The sequence below is a fragment of the Mustela nigripes genome, chromosome X (genome assembly GCF_022355385.1).
Source record: "Mustela nigripes isolate SB6536 chromosome X, MUSNIG.SB6536, whole genome shotgun sequence".
Taxonomy (NCBI): domain Eukaryota; kingdom Metazoa; phylum Chordata; class Mammalia; order Carnivora; family Mustelidae; genus Mustela; species Mustela nigripes.
In genome coordinates this window covers 106,790,369-106,807,334 of record NC_081575.1, presented here as the reverse complement: position 1 = coordinate 106,807,334, position 16,966 = coordinate 106,790,369, and the positions used below count along the sequence as shown (strand labels likewise).

General features: G+C 49.0%; 1 protein-coding gene across 1 annotated transcript in view; it reads left to right on the top strand.

Annotated features, from left to right (window-relative positions):
* SMS (spermine synthase) overlaps positions 1-16,966 on the top strand; it is a 49,068-nt gene that overhangs the window by 5,493 nt on the left and 26,609 nt on the right. The window contains exon 2 of the mRNA XM_059384999.1: positions 14,922-15,042. Coding sequence (XP_059240982.1) covers positions 14,922-15,042 — 121 coding nt within the window. The remainder of the gene's footprint in view (positions 1-14,921; positions 15,043-16,966) is intronic.

Genomic DNA, 16,966 nt, shown 5'->3' with positions numbered 1-16,966 from the left:
CCCCCCCCCCCCCATTGTATCCACTGGCCCCTGGGGAATCCATGGACCCCTGGTTCAGACCCCCTACTTGGAGAGGAAAGGGAGAGCGGATTCTGTGTATTGTTTCTTTCAGGCAGGGTAGGTTTCCACTCTAGGCCAGAGCTGTAAGCTAATGTCCCTGGTTCCTCTTCAAGACAGACATCTCTTTGAAAACATAAAAGCCGGTATTTATTAGTTGCCTCCTGGGCTAGGCATTGCCCTAAGCGCATTACACGTTATTTTACGTAATCCTCACAACAACCCTGTGGTAGGTCCTGTTATCCCCATTTTAAAGATGAATAAATAGGCCCATTGAAGCTTTTCACCTTATAAATGGGGTAGCTGGGATTCAAAGCTTTGTCTGTTTGATTCCAAGGCCTTTGTTAATTCCACGACTGCCGAAGCCTCTTAGTTTAAGGCCCACATTCTCAACCACCCTGTCCCCCTCCCTCTTCCTGGGGACATTTGGCAGTATCTGGTGACATTTTTGGTTATCATAAGTGGGGAGATGCTACTAGCATTTTGTAGGTCAGGGGTGCTTGCTCAGCCCCTCCATTGCTTAGGACAGCCCCCCCCCCCCCCAACAGTGCTGACAGTCGAAGATGTCGGTAGTGCTGATGCAGAGAACCCCCGGTGTAAGTTCTAGCAAAGCCGATGCTGCCATGCAGATGACAGATCATCAGAATTTCCCTGGTTCTTTTTGGAAGTCTCCGTTACGCGTAAATCAGGAGTCCTATTACAGGGACGGTGGGCCTTACCTTCCTCCTAGGTTTGCCCTGGGCTCGGCTAGGAGTAGAGGGCTTGGCCAGCACGCACTTCTGCACTGCTGAGCCTGTGGCCTCTGGCAACCCTCCCTCCCCGATTTCCTGAGCCTTCCCCGCATCCTCAGAGCTCCCAGTCTTTCTGTGTTGTTCGTTGAGCTGCTTTCTGGTAGAAGCATATAGTCTTTGTGTGATTCCTAGCTATAAGCACAAAACCTGAAAAATCCAGTTTTGATTGCATCGTGTGTTTGGTTTAAGAGGAGAGAAAGCTTTCCCCTTTGTCTCGGCATTATCCTCCCTGGTCCCAACTCTTCATCTACCGTTGGGATAACAACACCCCGCCCCCACATACCCGCTTTAACAATGTAGCCTTAAGGGGGGGCAGATGCTTGGGAAGGGGGAAATGCTTGCTTGGGTCCTTTTCTGGATTGACTGACTCCCGATCTGGGCTGGGGGAGTTTCTGGAATTTGCATTTTTAACCAGCTTCCTCCCAGTGATTCTGATGCTAATTAAGTATGAGAATCAGCATAATAGGATCCTCATTAAAAACCCAAAACCCTCGTTTCTTGTGAACACGGGACATCCTTCTACCTCCAGCCCCAGGCAGCCAGTCCTTAAGGCCTGCAAGACTGCATCTGCTATGCTCTCACATTCCGTGTTCACCTTTTTTCCTGGCTCCGCTTCTTGGCCACAGCCTCCCAGTGTGTCTCCATTTTGGGGAAGGGCCTGATCACCACAAACTCAACAGATTCCTGTCCCTTTTCCCATGGAAAAGCCTCTCCTGTGTGTTCTCATCACCACGTGGCTAAAGTCGAAACTCATTGTCAGCCTTTCCTGGGGTCCTTTCTGCCCCGCCGCCCCCCCCCCCCCCCCCCCCCGCGCAGGTTGGAGGCTCACACTCCCTCCCTGTGCTTGCTTCCAAGGAGCTGGGAGGCACCCAGACTCAGAATTTAACAGCTCCGGGGCAGGCATTTTTCGTCCTTTAGGTATTCTCTCGAACTTGAATGCTATTGGCAAATGTTTGTTTTATGGACTGTTTGGGGTTGGGGTGGAATTTTGTGGTGGTTTCTAACGCTCTTGGCCCCCAACTCTGCAAACGATTCTTAATTGCACTAATCAAGCTGTATTTGACTCCAGACTGAGTAATTGCACATTTCTGGGAATTAGTTTTGTGAGCTTGCCATTAAAAAATTGTAGAAACCATAATGAATCTTTCTGGAGTGTAGTTCCAAAGTTACACCCATTTCTTTAAACGTGTGGAGGTGGCGTATGGTAAAGTGAGTTTGTGCTTGATCTCTCAAGAAGCCTCATCTAGTTATTTGGTCGTTCTGACGGTATTTTAAGTGCCGTGGAAGGGATAACAGCTGTTTAAGAAATTGACTCCATCATCCAGGCATTAGGAACGATCTCTACCCCAGCTAATGAGAGAAGTGCATTTTCAAGTAACCCGAAGCCCCGCATGTGACATTTTTTCAGGATTGCATTTTCCAACTGCCTAACCAGCTAGTAGACACTTTGCTGAGTGTGTGTTGGGGTGGGGTGGCGGGGGGAGGTGCTTTTAAGTTGGCGAAGATTAAAAAGACAAGCTAGAAAATGCATGTATCGTGTGCGGCAACAGTTCAGTATTTGGAACAGACAGCAAACCCCGTCGTCGTAGGGATAGAAACCCTGGTACACCCTTTAAAAACAAAATCTTATGATTAGGTAACCTAGGAAAGAAAAACATACAAGTGGCAACAGAGGTAGACATAAAGGTGTCCAACCTAACAAGGAGAGAAGCAAAATAAAAATAGAATAGTCTTAACTTCCCGGATTGGAAACTGAAAAAAATACTAGAAGTGGACACATAATGGAAGGTTTTGCAGTGGAGAGTTACCAGTTTCGAAATCTTGTTTGCATCTTAATTGTGTCACCAATCGGGCTGCATCTGAATGGCCGCAGGGGCCTTTGTTACCCTGTTGGGAGAGACAACTGAGGTAAGGTTCCCGGGGGGCCTCCTTGGGGCTCCCAGCCTGGGAAAGTTAGAGCTCTTGGTTTCAGGCTTGGTATCCGGCTAGGATTTGGAATGCGGGGCTTTGTAATTTGAAGTACTAATCCCTGGCAGGTGAGGATCGTTAGAAAGTTCCCGGGCTGTGTGGTTGGGCATCTGTTGAAAAGCGTGTTCAGGAAAGCTGTTCGTGAGTTGGGTTTCTGGAGCGCGGCATGGGGCAGGCGCTTTCCCCAGTGCCTGAAACCAGGCCTGCTGCCGGGTGCTGCCGCGCTGGCCACCATCTCCTGGGCGTTCACTTCCAGGCCCAGTTCTGCTGAGGAGTCGGGAGACCTCCTCGGTTGCATCTTTAAAGCAAATGTGTAAACCACTGCACGGTTGCTCTTTGAAACCCTTACAGCTGGGCACTTATCCAGACCCCAGGAAAAGCAACTCTGGGGCCCTAAGTTGTGGTGGGCCTGGATTTCATTAAATGGCTACTGTCATCTGTGTCCTGGAAGGAGCCACTGAGCTAGTGGCTGTACTTGGGGTCCGATGGGTTTATGTGCTAAGCAGCAAACCTGGAAGGAGCTGCTGAGAACTGGTAGCATCTTCTAGATGACCCTCTGGGTAGTTTCACATGTGCCTTAATTTCTCCCTCTGCGTGAAGGCTCTAATGATACGAAATCCCACACACTGTGTTGCTGGGTGGGATGTCCAATAAATGTTTGGAAGAGTGTCAAATGATACATAAAACACTGAACACTAATTGCGAGACTTAGGGCTAAGTACTTTGAGATTGTGCCAGTGGATAAAGATGCTCGGTTATAAAGAGGGGGGAATTTAACTTCCTGAAAGATGAGGAAAGTTCTGCTGGCAGAAGAGGTGGAAAATAAAGCATTGGCAGGCAGTTTGAAGGTTGGTCTTACTTTATTTAAAGGCGCTTTTTAAGTCGAAGAATTTTTTTTTAAAGATTTTATTTATTTATTCGGCAGAGAGAGAGTGCACAGGTAGGCAGAGGGGGAGGGAGAAGCAGGCGCTCCACTGAGCAGGGCCCCAGGTGGGGATTGATCCCAGGACCCTGGGATCTCGACCTGAGTCAAGGCAGCTTAATGAACTGAGCCACCCGGGCGCCCTGTTGCTGAAATCTTATTTGTTAAGGATTGCAAAAGGAGTTTTCTGTGTATATATTCAAGAGGGATACTGGTCTGTAGGTTTCTCTTTGAGGACTCTTGTTTTTTTCTGGTTTTGGTATTAGGACTATGGTTTCATAAAATGAATATAGCATTCCTTTTCTGTTTTCTGCAAGAGATTTTGTATAGAATTGGTATTATTTTTCTTTAAATATTTGGTAGAACTCCCCAGTGAAACCCTTCTTGTGCGCAAGGTTTCTATTTTGGGAGTTTTAAAATTATAGATTAAATTTCTATGATAGTTACAGGGCTATTTAGATTACTTCATATTGGTGAGTTGTGATAGTTTGTGTTTTTTGAGGAATTGGCCCATTTCTTTTTAAGTTGCTAAATTTATGTGTACAGTTGTTTGTAAGATTTGTTTATTATCCTTTTTCTATCTACAGCGGGTCCTGGTTATATAGGTTATTAGCTATGATTCCCTCCAACCGCCCCCTCCCCGCATTTAATAAATTGCTAACTTGAATGGAGAAAGTATTCCTCAGATTATTCTAGTCCCAAACGCTAAGACTGTCACTTCTGGAAATTCAGGTTGTAGAATTACAGCATAGTGTCCCTATACCTGTTGGTTAGGAATTTAGGGGTCAGCAAACTTGGGCACCTGGGGCACATCGAATTCTTCTGGCTCTGCCAGAGCCCTGATTAGGCCTGCCAAATCCTACAATCTTTACCGTGTGGCCCTTTAAGGAACGCGTTTGTCCACCCATGCCTTCAGACCATCTAAGTGCAGTGGCTTACTTTAAAGCCATCTGGAAAAATACTCAAGTACAGATTCCCAGGCCCCCACATGGCCTTTTTCTCATCTGGAATCCATCATAGCATACGCTCCTTCCTCTGTATGGGGAGTTTTGACTGGTGTCCTTTGACTTTGATCTCTGTGGCACTTAACTTCTCCAGTACTTCCTGGGCGCGGCGTCATCTCCTTGGAGAGGTGCATTCTGAAGGGCGCAGTCCTGAATGTTGACCTCAGGGAGTCTGCCTTGGCCAAAGCCCGGAGAAGCGAAGGTGCCGGGGCTCACCTCAGGGATGGCTCTGACAAAAATGTGCTTTTTGATGCCACAAAGTCCCAAACTGCTCTATCTCTGGAAATACTATTTCATGGTTGATTCGCAACCTGGCATGGAAGGTTGGGCACAGAACCTAGGACTGTTTGCAGAAACACAAATGGTTAATAGATCTGACCCCGTGAGGCGTTCTGCCCACCTCAGGTCAGTGGGAAGAGAGCAGGGTGTTGATGATCCTGGTTAAGGGCTCCTGCACAATCAAGGTGGTGATCCCACAGTTTCTACTTTGGGTCTTTTTTTCTGGGTTTTCTTCTGCATGGAGCTGAAGGAAACCATTGCTGCCTGACCTTGGGCTGGCCGGTGACCTGTTCTCATCCGGCTGTTTTGTGGGATGAAGGGGAGGTGGCCGTTGGCAGCTGGGATGCTTTTCACTCCTCACAGCGGACTGGGCATGGCCGTGGTGAACTAAAGCTGTACGCGCTGGCTATTTTTCCTGGTCCGGGCGCCTCCGGTCATCTTCTCCTGTCCTCTGACCTCAGACCCTACCAGTCCCCTCTGACCACCTTGCTCATCCCTTTTTTGCTGCCGCGGGGTCTGATTTCACCTCATTTCTTGGGCTTCCTCCCACTGGATTGAGTTCAGCACCCAGAGAGGGCTTTTGGTGGTGCTGGCCTCTTCAGTGCCCTCTGCCTTGGTGGTTTTCTGCTCTCGTCCACAGCTCCAGACCGAGTTTACTACTTCCTCTTCTGGAACCACGGATCTTGAACCCGTAGAGTCCAGGCACACCTTATGTTGCTCAGATGACGCCTTCTGGGAGAGCTCAGGTGGCCAGATGTCCTGCATCTCATGGCTGCGATTCGCTTTGCTCCCCAGGTGAAAGCCAGGCTTTTTGCATTATCTCCCTTTTCTGTGCCTTTCTTTATAACTCTTGGTTGGCCTCCCCCGAGGACTGGGTCGCCATGCGAGGACTGGATGGTTCGAGCTACGTGAGCACTTCATGGACGTGCCTCGCTCCCGGTGCTGACTGAGGCTTGGGGGTTGTGGCTGCTTGGAAGACTCCTGGTCTTGGAGGGCGGTGGGTTTACCGGGAACAAGAGGGTACAGTACTGCATTACTCTTTGGGTTCCAGACTGAAGGAGGGGTTAGGATTGTGTCTCATAAATTTTATTCTTATGAGCCCTTGTTTAATGTCGTAAGGAGATTGGCTCTAGGAGAGACTGAGGTGGTTATATCAGAGTGAGGCTCTTGGCCCTTTCCAGCAGGTGTTGGGGTAACGGGAAATGGCTTTCTAACTGTTCTCTTGCAGTGGGAAAGGGAAGGCAGGGCCGTGAAATAATTAGCCGCCCATTTACAGTATGCCTAGGGTACTCTAATGTGAGTTTTAAGAAGGAGTGCCATGTGGTTTTCTTTAATGCACACTTGCATGTATTTTGTGTTGTGTTGCATGGCTGTCAATCCAATGTCAGTAGGTCTTTTTCTTTCTTTCCGTCTCTAATTTTTCCTGGTTTGGTTGCTTTCTATGAACACCAGCAACTGCCCTGGGGATGCCCACGTGCCTCAGTTGGTTAAGCGTCCGACTCTTGATTTCAGCTTGGGTCAGATTTCTCAGGGTTGTGAGATCGAGCCCTGTATCTGGCTCCGCACTCAGCTGGAGTCTGCTTGGAATTCTGGCTGCCTCTGTCTCTGCCGTCTCCTCGCTGTCACGCTTGCTCGCTCTCTTCTCTCAAAAGAAAAAAAGAGAAACTGCTCTGAAAACAAGCCCTCCAAATTGTCTTTTGTCCCTTTCTATGCTTTGGGGCCCCACCTCACTGCTTTGATTTTTAAATTTAGAAGAATATTTTGGTGAACTGTGTAAGGGACATAAAGCATTCGATTTAGGCCTACAACATAATGATTGGATATTTGTACGTCTTGTGAAATGATCACCACGAGAAGTCTAGTTCACATCCATCACCACACACAGTTAAATAATTTTTTTCCTTGTGATGAGAACTTTTAAGATCCACTCTCAGGGCAACTTTCACATACACGCTACACAGTTATAAACGGTAGTGGCCACACTGTGCATTGCCACTGTGATCACAGTGAGGCGCTGGGACTGGCTGCAGGTGTGCGTTCGTGGCGTGGAAGCCACGGCCAGTGCCTGGGACAGCGCCTGCACCCAGCAGCTGCTCAGACACTTGTTACTCCGTGGCAGGTGTATGGGGGGGAACAGAGGAAACCTCCCCTCCCAGCCCCTTTAATCTGGTGCCTAGGGCATGGCATATGGTTGGTTGAATTGGAACAACCTAGTTCTGGAACTTTCCATCGCCTTGATTCCCTCACAGTAACTGAGAATCTAAAAGTGCTGCCTTTATGTTTAGATATTTGAGGACAGATTTCTTGAGAGGACTCCAATGACACATCGTTCCTCCAGTTTAAAGTATACAGCTAAATAATTTTCAGTATGTTCAAAGTTGGGCTACCATCACCACGATTTAATTAATTTATTTACTTATTTATTTTTAAAGATTTTATTTATTTGACAGAAATCACAAGTAGACGGAGAGGCAGGCAGAGAGAGAGAGAGGGAAGCAGGCTCCCTGCTGAGCAGAGAGCCCGATGCGGGACTTGATCCCGGGACCCTGAGATCATGACCTGAGCCGAAGGCAGAGGCTTTAACCCACTGAGACCCCCAGGCGCCCCTCATCACCATGATTTTAGAACATTTTCATCACCCCGGCAAGAAACGTATACCCTTTAGCCACCAGCCCCATTCCTCCTAGCTTCCTGTTCCTCCCAGTTCCTGGCATACACTAATTTGCTTTCTACGTCTAAGGGTTTGCCTTTTCTGCTTGTGTCCTATAAATGGAATGCTACGATGCGTGACCCGTTGTGACTGGTTTCTTTCACTCAGCGTCTTGCCCTGCGTGTCGTAGCACATAGCAGTTCCGCGTTCCTTCTCTGGCTGAGTAAGTCGTCCACGGTGTGGCTAGACCGTAGTTTGTTTACCCGTTTACAGCTTCATGGACAATTCGGATTTCTCCCTTTTGATTTCTGTGAAACCTGCTGCTCTGAACATCGTCTTGGGTGTTGTTTGATGAGATTAATCGTCTTGCAGCTGTTGTGAAAGGAACTGGACGTGGGAATTGAAGCCGAAGCTTTGGAAGTCAGAGAGCGCAAGAAGCCATCTGCTTGACCTTCACTTTAATTTCTGGGAATTTATTGAGCTTCTGAATGTCTTGAGATGTCTCCCGAAACACAGACCCTCTGTTAAAATTTTAAAAAAAATAGATTTCTTTAAACATAATTTTAAGTGTTAAGCTCTTTTTAATTGTGAAATCGGAAGGCTTTCTCTGGGTATCAGTCGATTTCGGTAATCTGGACTCGCTGCCTGTCAGCACTGACGTTTCTGATCACACCTAGCGTATCCCAGGTGAGTTCAGAAGATGTTCTCACACCGGTAGGCGCTTGTGAGCCCCCATGTGGGTGAGAGGGAGTGCACGAGGGGTGCTGTGCTGTTTTGTTTTTCTGCCAGTGGTGCTGATAACTCTGGAATAGATTTTTTTTTTTAAACTTGATATGCTTTACATTGAGGAAATTTTGTGTACAGGCCTGAGTTTCGACCCATGCATACAGTCATGTCAGCAACACGACTGTCAAGATTAGCACATCTGAGTGGATGCTTACAGCAGATACGTGAATGGCTTCCAGCTGCTTTGGAGTCCAGTTGCCCTTTCTTCCTCTTTAGGTTTCGGAGCCTGTCAAGGGTACCCTGAAAGCTGGTTTATGTGTGAGGGGAAACCGTGCAACCCCAAACCTGGCTCCTCTTCTCCAACACCAGTTCCTCCGGTGACGCTTCCCCTTGCTGTGAGCTGCTGGTGGGGAGTCCAGCTCTCAGAAAGGAGGAGGGGGCGTGGGCGTGGCCTCTGACCCAGAAGGGAGAGGGATGGGAGAGGGGGATGGGGGAGAGATGGGGGAGAGACCCAGACGTCTGGCTCAGAGCATGGAGGAGAGAGAGTTAAGGGCACCAGGCTTCGGAGGTACCAGGGTCGGTGGAGAGGGGCCGAGCAAGAAGGAGGCGGGGCATTGGGCTCCACCACTTGGGCACAGGCGATGATGGGACTCATCAACCCCTTGGGGATGGACTAGCTTCAGCCATCGCGGGGGAGAACTAGGAAGCATAGTAACAGGGGGCAGGGCATTGATGGGCAGGAGTCCTGGTAATTCCAGATACGCTTGACAAGGATGGAAATTGGTCTCCTCATTTCACGAACCAGATGCTGCCAGAATGCGAGCGGCTCCGGGGTTCCAGCCCTCTGACTTTGCAGAGGAGGCCAGGGCGCTCCGGCCAGGCTGATGGTCCTGCACGCGGGCGGCTGCCACACATTGGGTCCCGAGTTCTTTGCTCAAGTGTTCCAGGTTGAAAAGGACTTCATGATGCAAGGTGCAGTTCGAAGGTTTTTTTCCCCAGATGTAGGGGAATTGCTTATTCCCTCAGGGCAGCCGCAGCTGGAATTCACCTTGTTCAGGAGGTCACAGGATCTTAGCCATTACTTGAAATGGAAGAAAGAAGTGAGAATGGGTCTAACTGAAGTCTGTTTCCCCCCCCCTCTTTGCCAGGGTGCTGGGTGTCTTAGGTATTTATTCAGCACAAATTCCTCAGCTTCCTGGGCTGGTCAGCCTTGGTGAGTGCAGCTGCTCTACTGAACTTGCACTTGGGGCTGCCCGCCTACGGAGCACCGGTTATGTGGCAGCGGCACCAGACCACAAGGGATGGAGGGAAGGAACACTGGTGCCGGGTTCCCTACAGGAACCCTGCAAAGTGGTGACCCCATCTTGAGGGTTGAGGAAGTGTGATGCGCGTGGCGGCGGTGGGGGGCTGGCTGGGTGCCTGGCCAATGCGTTTGGAGGGACAGGGAGGCTGTGGTGGGGGATTTGTACGAGAACCTTCAAGGGGAGCATCGTGGGGGGTTTTAGGTGACAAGGGTATTCGTTAACACCTAGGGGAGGGATAGAGAAGTCCGAGCTCCATTTCAGACTTGACTGGGTGGGACAGTGTGCTGAGCAGAGAGGCAGGAGGCCGGAGGGGGGGGGGGGGTGTTCAGCCATCTAGATGGAGCTCACGGTCCGAGCCCGAGCTCTCCAAGAGTGGCCTACAAATGGATCTCTGGGAGAAAATGAGGCAGCGAGATGAAACGTGGGCCTTCATTCCCTACCTCTCCCCCCGACCAATCCACTTTTCATCCTCTCTTCCTTTCTTTTGGTAGTGGTGTATTTAATTTGGACTGGACCTCCAAGTTGGTTCTTTTTAAGTTCTTGTTGAATAAACACAGTGGGCGGTGGTCTAGAAACGGGGACATTGAGTTGTCTAGTGGACAAAGGACACATTTTGCCCTGGGATGGGTCACCGTGTTGCTGAGCACTTCGGAAGGCTGAATTGTGTAAGAGCTGCACATCATTCTTGCCTGGCCAGAGTTCTCTAAGAACTTCTGCCCAGCGTTTTGTTAGCCTCGTTTAGATTACCATGGGTACTTGAAAGCCCTGTGATGATCTCTCTTTAGCATTTGAATTTACTCTCAGATTTTCTGGTTTGTAGTCGCTTCTGACATTGCAGTCTGGTGTTCCCACATTTGGGCATGCTCTGACCCCAGGCTTATTTTCACTCCTGTGGAGCATCTGGTAGTTTTCAAGGGATTTTCCCACCACGCATCTGTCCAACCCCCACCCTCCGGGCAGTGGGGGTGTGGGGTCTTTTCTTTCTCTCTTTAAACAGAGTGGGGATACTACCCACATGTAGTGTGTATGACTGGGATTGCCAAAGGCACATGAGGGACAAGACAGTCCTTCACACCACGTGTCGTCAACCCCAGTTGAGGAACCCCGATACAGTGAAGTACATTGTGTTTGGTCATATTACATGTTTCTTACTAGACAGACATGAAGGTTGAAATTGGATAACTGCAAAGCATTTTCTGGGGCATGTCCTAGGCTACTGGCTAATAAGAGGCTACCTGTTAGTAAGGAGTTCAGGCTTTTTTCAGACCCTTTTCAACATTTTTTATAACCTTTTGGTGACTCTACTAATGAGTTTGGAAATAGTGGGGATTTCTTGTTCTTTCTTGTATCTGGTGGTTTTGCTCAGTGGTTCTCAACCATGGCTGTACATTGGAATTTCCCAGGGAGCTCTGAAAAATACTGATGCCTGGTTCTCACCCACAGCTTTTTATTTAATTGGTCTGGGATGTGACATACCACTTTTAAAAAACTCCCCAGGTAATTATAATGCATTGTTAGGATTGAAAACCACAGGTTTAGACATTCTAGAAACTCTACAAAGATACAGCAATATGGTTGATTAATTTAGCCAACTAAAATAAATTTTCATTTACCACAAAACATTTATTGAGCCCCTGAGATCAAGATGACCAAGCAAAGGGCGCCTGGGTGGCTCAGTGGGTTAAAGCCTCTGCCTTCGGCTCAGGTCATGATCCCAGGGTCCTGGAATTGAGCCCCGCATCGGGTTCTCTGCTCAGCAGGGAAGCCTGCTTCCCCCTCTCTATATCTGCCTGCCAGTATGCCTACTTGTGATCTCTCTCTGTCAAATAAATAAATAAAATCTTAAAAAAAATGACCAAGCAGGCCTCATTGTTGAACCTAGTGGAGCTCACGTCCTTGGCTTTGTTTTCATTTTCAAACCTTAGTTCTGGAAAAGAGTTGCTGGGTAGTTTCTGCTCTGGAGCCCCTTTCTGGAATCTTCTCCAAGGGCTGGGAACAGTGAGTGCAGAAAGGCACATCAGTGTATCCCCCGCAGGGCCAGCACATTGAGTGCCCACAAGGGACCAGGCAGAGGTGACAGCCGGAAATAACATTCAGACCTGGCAGATTTCTTTGGACTGAGGGGCAAGCCCATAGTATAGAAATACATAACACTCTCCAGTGGGTTTCTGTCATAATATGTTTTTCTTCAGTTTGAAACCTGGTTGGAGGGCCTCCACTGGCCCCCTCAGTGCCTTTCCACTAATTGTGCCTGCTAGAAAAAGGGGGCGGCTCTCTATCAAGGCTTTTCGGTGTATTGGACAAAGACACCCCTTTTCCTGGCCCAAGGAAGAGTTTTCTCCAGCTCAGCCCTGGGACCGAGGTCCGCCTTCCCTGCGTGGGGTGGCCCTGTCTGAAGGGTCCCCCTCACCAGCATAGGGGATTCGTGTTCTGTAATGTGCCAACAGAACCCAGTCTTGCGGCCATTTACCAGGAGTGATGACTTGTTTTATACACTTTCAAAACAGAAAACGTGTGTTCTAGCCAAGGAGGGGTTGAATAATGACATAGTGGCTTTCTTGTTCAGGGCAAGTAGCGCTGGGCTCAGTGGGACTCGGCCATGCCGGGCACGTTGTCTTTACCGCCCTGCGGCTCAGTCACTTCCTCGTAGCTTGTCCCCAGCAGGCTTCAGTGGCAGACAGACTGAACAAGGTTCTTTTTTTTTTTTTTTTAAAGACTTGATTTATTTATTTGACAGACAGAGATCACAAGTAGGCAGAGAGGCAGGCAGAGAGAGAAGAGGAAGCAGGCTCCCTGCTGAGCAGAGAGCACGATGCGGGGCTCGATCCCAGGACCCTGGGATCATGACCTGAGCCAAAGGTGGAGGCTTTAACCTACTGAGCCACCCAGGCGCCCCACAAGGTCTCTTCTTTTTATGAAGTTTGAAGTCGGAAATTTTTAGGGGGTGGATTTTGGTCTTAAAACTGTGTATCATTCAGAGGATAGAATTCAAGCTTCCCCCTTTTAATTTCCTGAAACCACTTTCAGAATCATGAAGCCAGCTCTTTTCTCAGTGAGTTTCCCAAAGACACAGTTTTGCCGGAACTGAGCGACACTAATGAGGTGTGAGGTCAGTGCTTGTGTTGTGATGAGGGCATGGTGTGCGCGGGCCCCAGGAGCCTTTCCCTGATGGGGGGCCTTTTCCCGGGTGCAGCCGCAGCTCAGCTGGCAGAGGGCTTGGCCACCCTGACATTCTCTGGCTCTACTCCGGTCCCCTGCTCTCTCTTACTGTGGCCTCCTGGGTGCTGCCTTCTCAGAGGAGGAGATGCCTTCCTGGTGGGTGAACCCCAGCTGATACTGCCATGCGAAGTTTGAAGTCTTCATCTCACGCAGTGGCTGGTACCATACAGGCCCCCATTGTGACCCACTTGTGTGTCCCTGCTGCTGTGTGGGGGCTTGGAGCCGCACACTGAACTAGTTGTGTTTTAAATGTCATCCATGAGTTTTGGTTGTGCTGTCCTAATAGCTCTGTGTTCGGTTTGACTCAAAGGATTAGCAAGTGATGCCTTCACTGCCGTTTTTGCTACGCTGTTTGCCATCATTTGTTAAGTGAAATTGAAAGTACCGATTTTGGTGGGTGTATCTGTCTGCCGGAGCTCTGGCACAAGTGTTGTGATCACGTGGCTTACAGGAACAGACATATTTTCTCCCTGTTCTGGAGGCCAGAAGTTCAAAATCATTATTGGCAGGGCCGTGGTCCTCCTAAAGGCTCCAGGGGAGAGAGTCCTTCCTTGGATCTTCTGGCTGCAGGGGCTCCTGGTGTTCTGGCACCTGCAGCTCTTTATCCCTGTGTCTCATCTTCTGTCAGGAGGGCACTTGTCCTTGGATTTAGGTCCCACCTGCCTAATCTGGGATGATCTCACCTCTGGATCTATAATTACGTCTGCAAAACCCTTTTTCCAAATCAGGTCACACTTCCAGGTTCTGGGGGTCAGGATATGGACATACCTTTTGGGGGCCACCATTCCACCCATTATGGTGGGGGTAGGTGGAATTTTTTTTTTTCGATTTTATTTATTTGAGAGAGAGAGAGAACAACAGCAGGGAGAGGAACAGAGGGAAAGGGAGAAGCCAACGCTCTGCTGAGCCGGGACCCTGCTGCAGGGCTGGATTGGATCTTGGGACCCTGTGATCATGACCTGAGCCAAAGGCAGAAGCTTAACCAACTGAGCCACTCGGGTGCCCTGAAGTCTGGTTTTTAAGTGGCAGCTAACTTCGGAGTTTTTTGAAAAGTCTGTGCTCGCTAGACTAAGACACATTTCCTGTCTAATTTGGCCTCTGAACGCAGTTTGTGGTCTTCATTCTTACTGTGCTCTGGAAGGTCTTGGGAGCATCGTTCCAGACATCGCTGGAGATAGATTCTAAGTAGGGTGGAAAAATTCCTTAACGTCTAGTCCAAGCACTGGCACTCCTTAGTTTATGGAAGGAATTCTAGTGTGAGTTTTCTGGTGAAACCACACTGCGGTCAGCTGTGAATCTTTTTGTTTTTTTCTTTTGCCTTGGTTCGGGTCGCAGATACACTCTTTGTACATACTGTCCATTTTGACGCTTTGCAGCCTACACTGTTTTTTTTCTGTCATGTGGAAAAAGCACCAGCCCGCGGAGGGCTCGTGGGACAGTACAGAGTAATCCATTCGGTCTCCTCTCTGTTTTTTACCTTACTCTTCTCAGACAGTGAGTGCTTAGCAGATCGAACTAGAGGAGAACAAATTGCATCTTGCCTTTCCTCGTGGGTGTCATAATTTTAGATGTCCTTGAAGATTCAGGCATCATGTGAACCTGCAGAGATTAATGCAATTTCTATAACCTTGACCGAAGTCCTACCCGGGGATACCGAGCTTCCCTTGGGCAAGAAAGGGCCACTGGCCACGGATGGGGTCACAGTGCAGGTCACAGTGCATAACTAAACATTGTGTTGTGTCCTCTCCAGTTGGCCGAAAACCTGTCTGCATCCTTGGCACAATAACTTTGTGCTTGGTGTTTCTGTGTCTGTCTTGTGTAACCTGGTAATCCGCGTGGGGTTGAGAACCTCCATGGCTCATGACGACGGGCCCAAGTGACTTCCGGCAACTCTGTGTTCAGGTTTTCTTACCAAGTTCGGTCACCAAACCGCACCTCACTGGCTTTCCTTTGGGATGTGTTTTATCCTGACCACCTTGCCTTCTCTCCCTCTTTCTCCAGCTGATGGCGAGACCATTCTGAAAGGCCTCCAGTCCATTTTCCAGGAGCAAGGGATGACGGAGTCCGTGCACAACTGGCAAGACCATGGTTATCTAGCGACCTATATCAACAAAAACGGCAGGTGAGGGGCCTTCGTATCTGAGCACTTCAGCTGGTGGGGCGTGGGGGCGGGGCCGGGCAGACGGACTGCCGGACTGCCGGACTGACAACAAAGGGGGAGGGGTCGTGTCCAGGGATCTGTTTCATGCTAGGGGTCTAGAATTCAGTGCTTCATAGCCCTCGCTGCACAGTAGAATCCCCCGGGAGTGCTTTCGCAAGACATTACCCCAGTCACTCTCCCAGACATTGAGGTCACTGGGCATTAGGATTTTTCCAAAGCCCCCGCCCCCAACCAGGTGATTCTGTGTGGCCAGGACCCAGAACCCCTGGGCAGCAGAAGCAGTGTGAACTGCAGGCCACGATTCAGAGGTGGTTAAACCCGATTCCCGGGCCCCAATCCAAGAGTTTTTTGATGGAGCCGCTCTGGGGCAGCACTGGAAGTCGCATTTTCAGCAAGCTGATGCTGCTGGTCTGTGGTCGGCTGACCACGCCGTGAATAGCCCTGGTAGAAGTTGTTAGTGATTAATGCAGACCATTATCAAATGCGGAATGGGAGGGGGACAGGAAGCTGAGGGGATCCAAGATTTCAGGCTGTTTTTTTTCTTTTCCTTAAGACTCTTATAGACTATCCAGACTTGACCTAATCAATATGTACATGAGAGCCAGTATTTTGTGGGAATAGGAAAGGAAACCTAAATTAAGAACTGACCGATAACAGAAGACCCCAGAGTGTTAAGCTCTTTGTGCTATCCTAAGTCTAGGTTTGTATTCTATCTAGACTGGTTTAGTATGCAGAACTAGTAAGATTCTTTGTAATTTGAACTATTAATTTTAAAATGTGAACTCCTGGGTATTTTCAATGGCTTTAATTCTATTTCCCCCAGTGGGTACAAAGTACTAGAATTCCATACGGTTTCATTAATGTCCCGCATTCTCTCCCTTGTTACTCTCTTAAAAGGAAAAATAACCACTCCCACAACCTCAGAGGCCCAAAAGGCAATGCTGGAGATGAGGGAAACTTGAACTTCTGAGTGTCCCCTTTTGTTATTCTCTTTCTAAATCAACATGCTCCACCCCACGGGGATAATTGGTCTTCCCTCTCTTGATGCCTCTCAAAGACTTCCCCAGCTCCTCTCTCGCCAGGCCCAGATTTGTATTTGTGACTATGTAGTGAATGTCCACGCATGTGTTTAACAGATACCTCACACGTATCTAGAATAATTTTTCTCAAGGGTGATCCCAAAGCAACACCACCACCAAAAGGGTGATCCCAAAGCAACACCACCGGCAAGCTTCCCTGCCCTCCCTCCTCGGCGTCCTGGCCCAGTTAATAACACGTTTCCTTCCAGCTCCTGCAGGCTTCCATTCAGCCCCTCTCCATCCTGGCCTCTTTCCTCCACCTTCTCCGCCAAGGTCTCTTGCTGTCCTGGATGTGGTCCATCCTTTGGGGACCGTAGCAAATCGAACCATGTCACATTGCCACCCCGCCACCCCCGTTGGCCCTTTGAAGCCTGATTCTCTTAGAATCTCCTGCCTTTGCAGCCAGGCCCTGCTGACTTCTCTGCCTCACTTCTTAAATCTTCTACCATGGACACCATTTCCAGTTGTCTGGGGGACCTGGAATTCTTCCCGGAAGGGAATTTTGAATGACAAGAGCTGTTTAGAAATTGCTTCTGAAAGCAGAAAAAATGAAAATTAACATGCTTCGTTTAAAAACGTATTTTCAACATTGGTCTCCTTCTTCTCTCACTTGCTCCCCTGGGCCCCATCCCCGTGGTGCCTGTCCTGAAACTTCACTGCTCCCACCCCTGCCTGGGCGACCAGGCACCAGCTCAGAAGGACCATACTCAGCTTCTGGCCTGACTTTTGATTAACAGCCCCTTTTTGATGGTGTGGTCCTGGTCCACAGGCTGGTTTTAATTCCTTGAGCTTTTTGTACTTGCTTT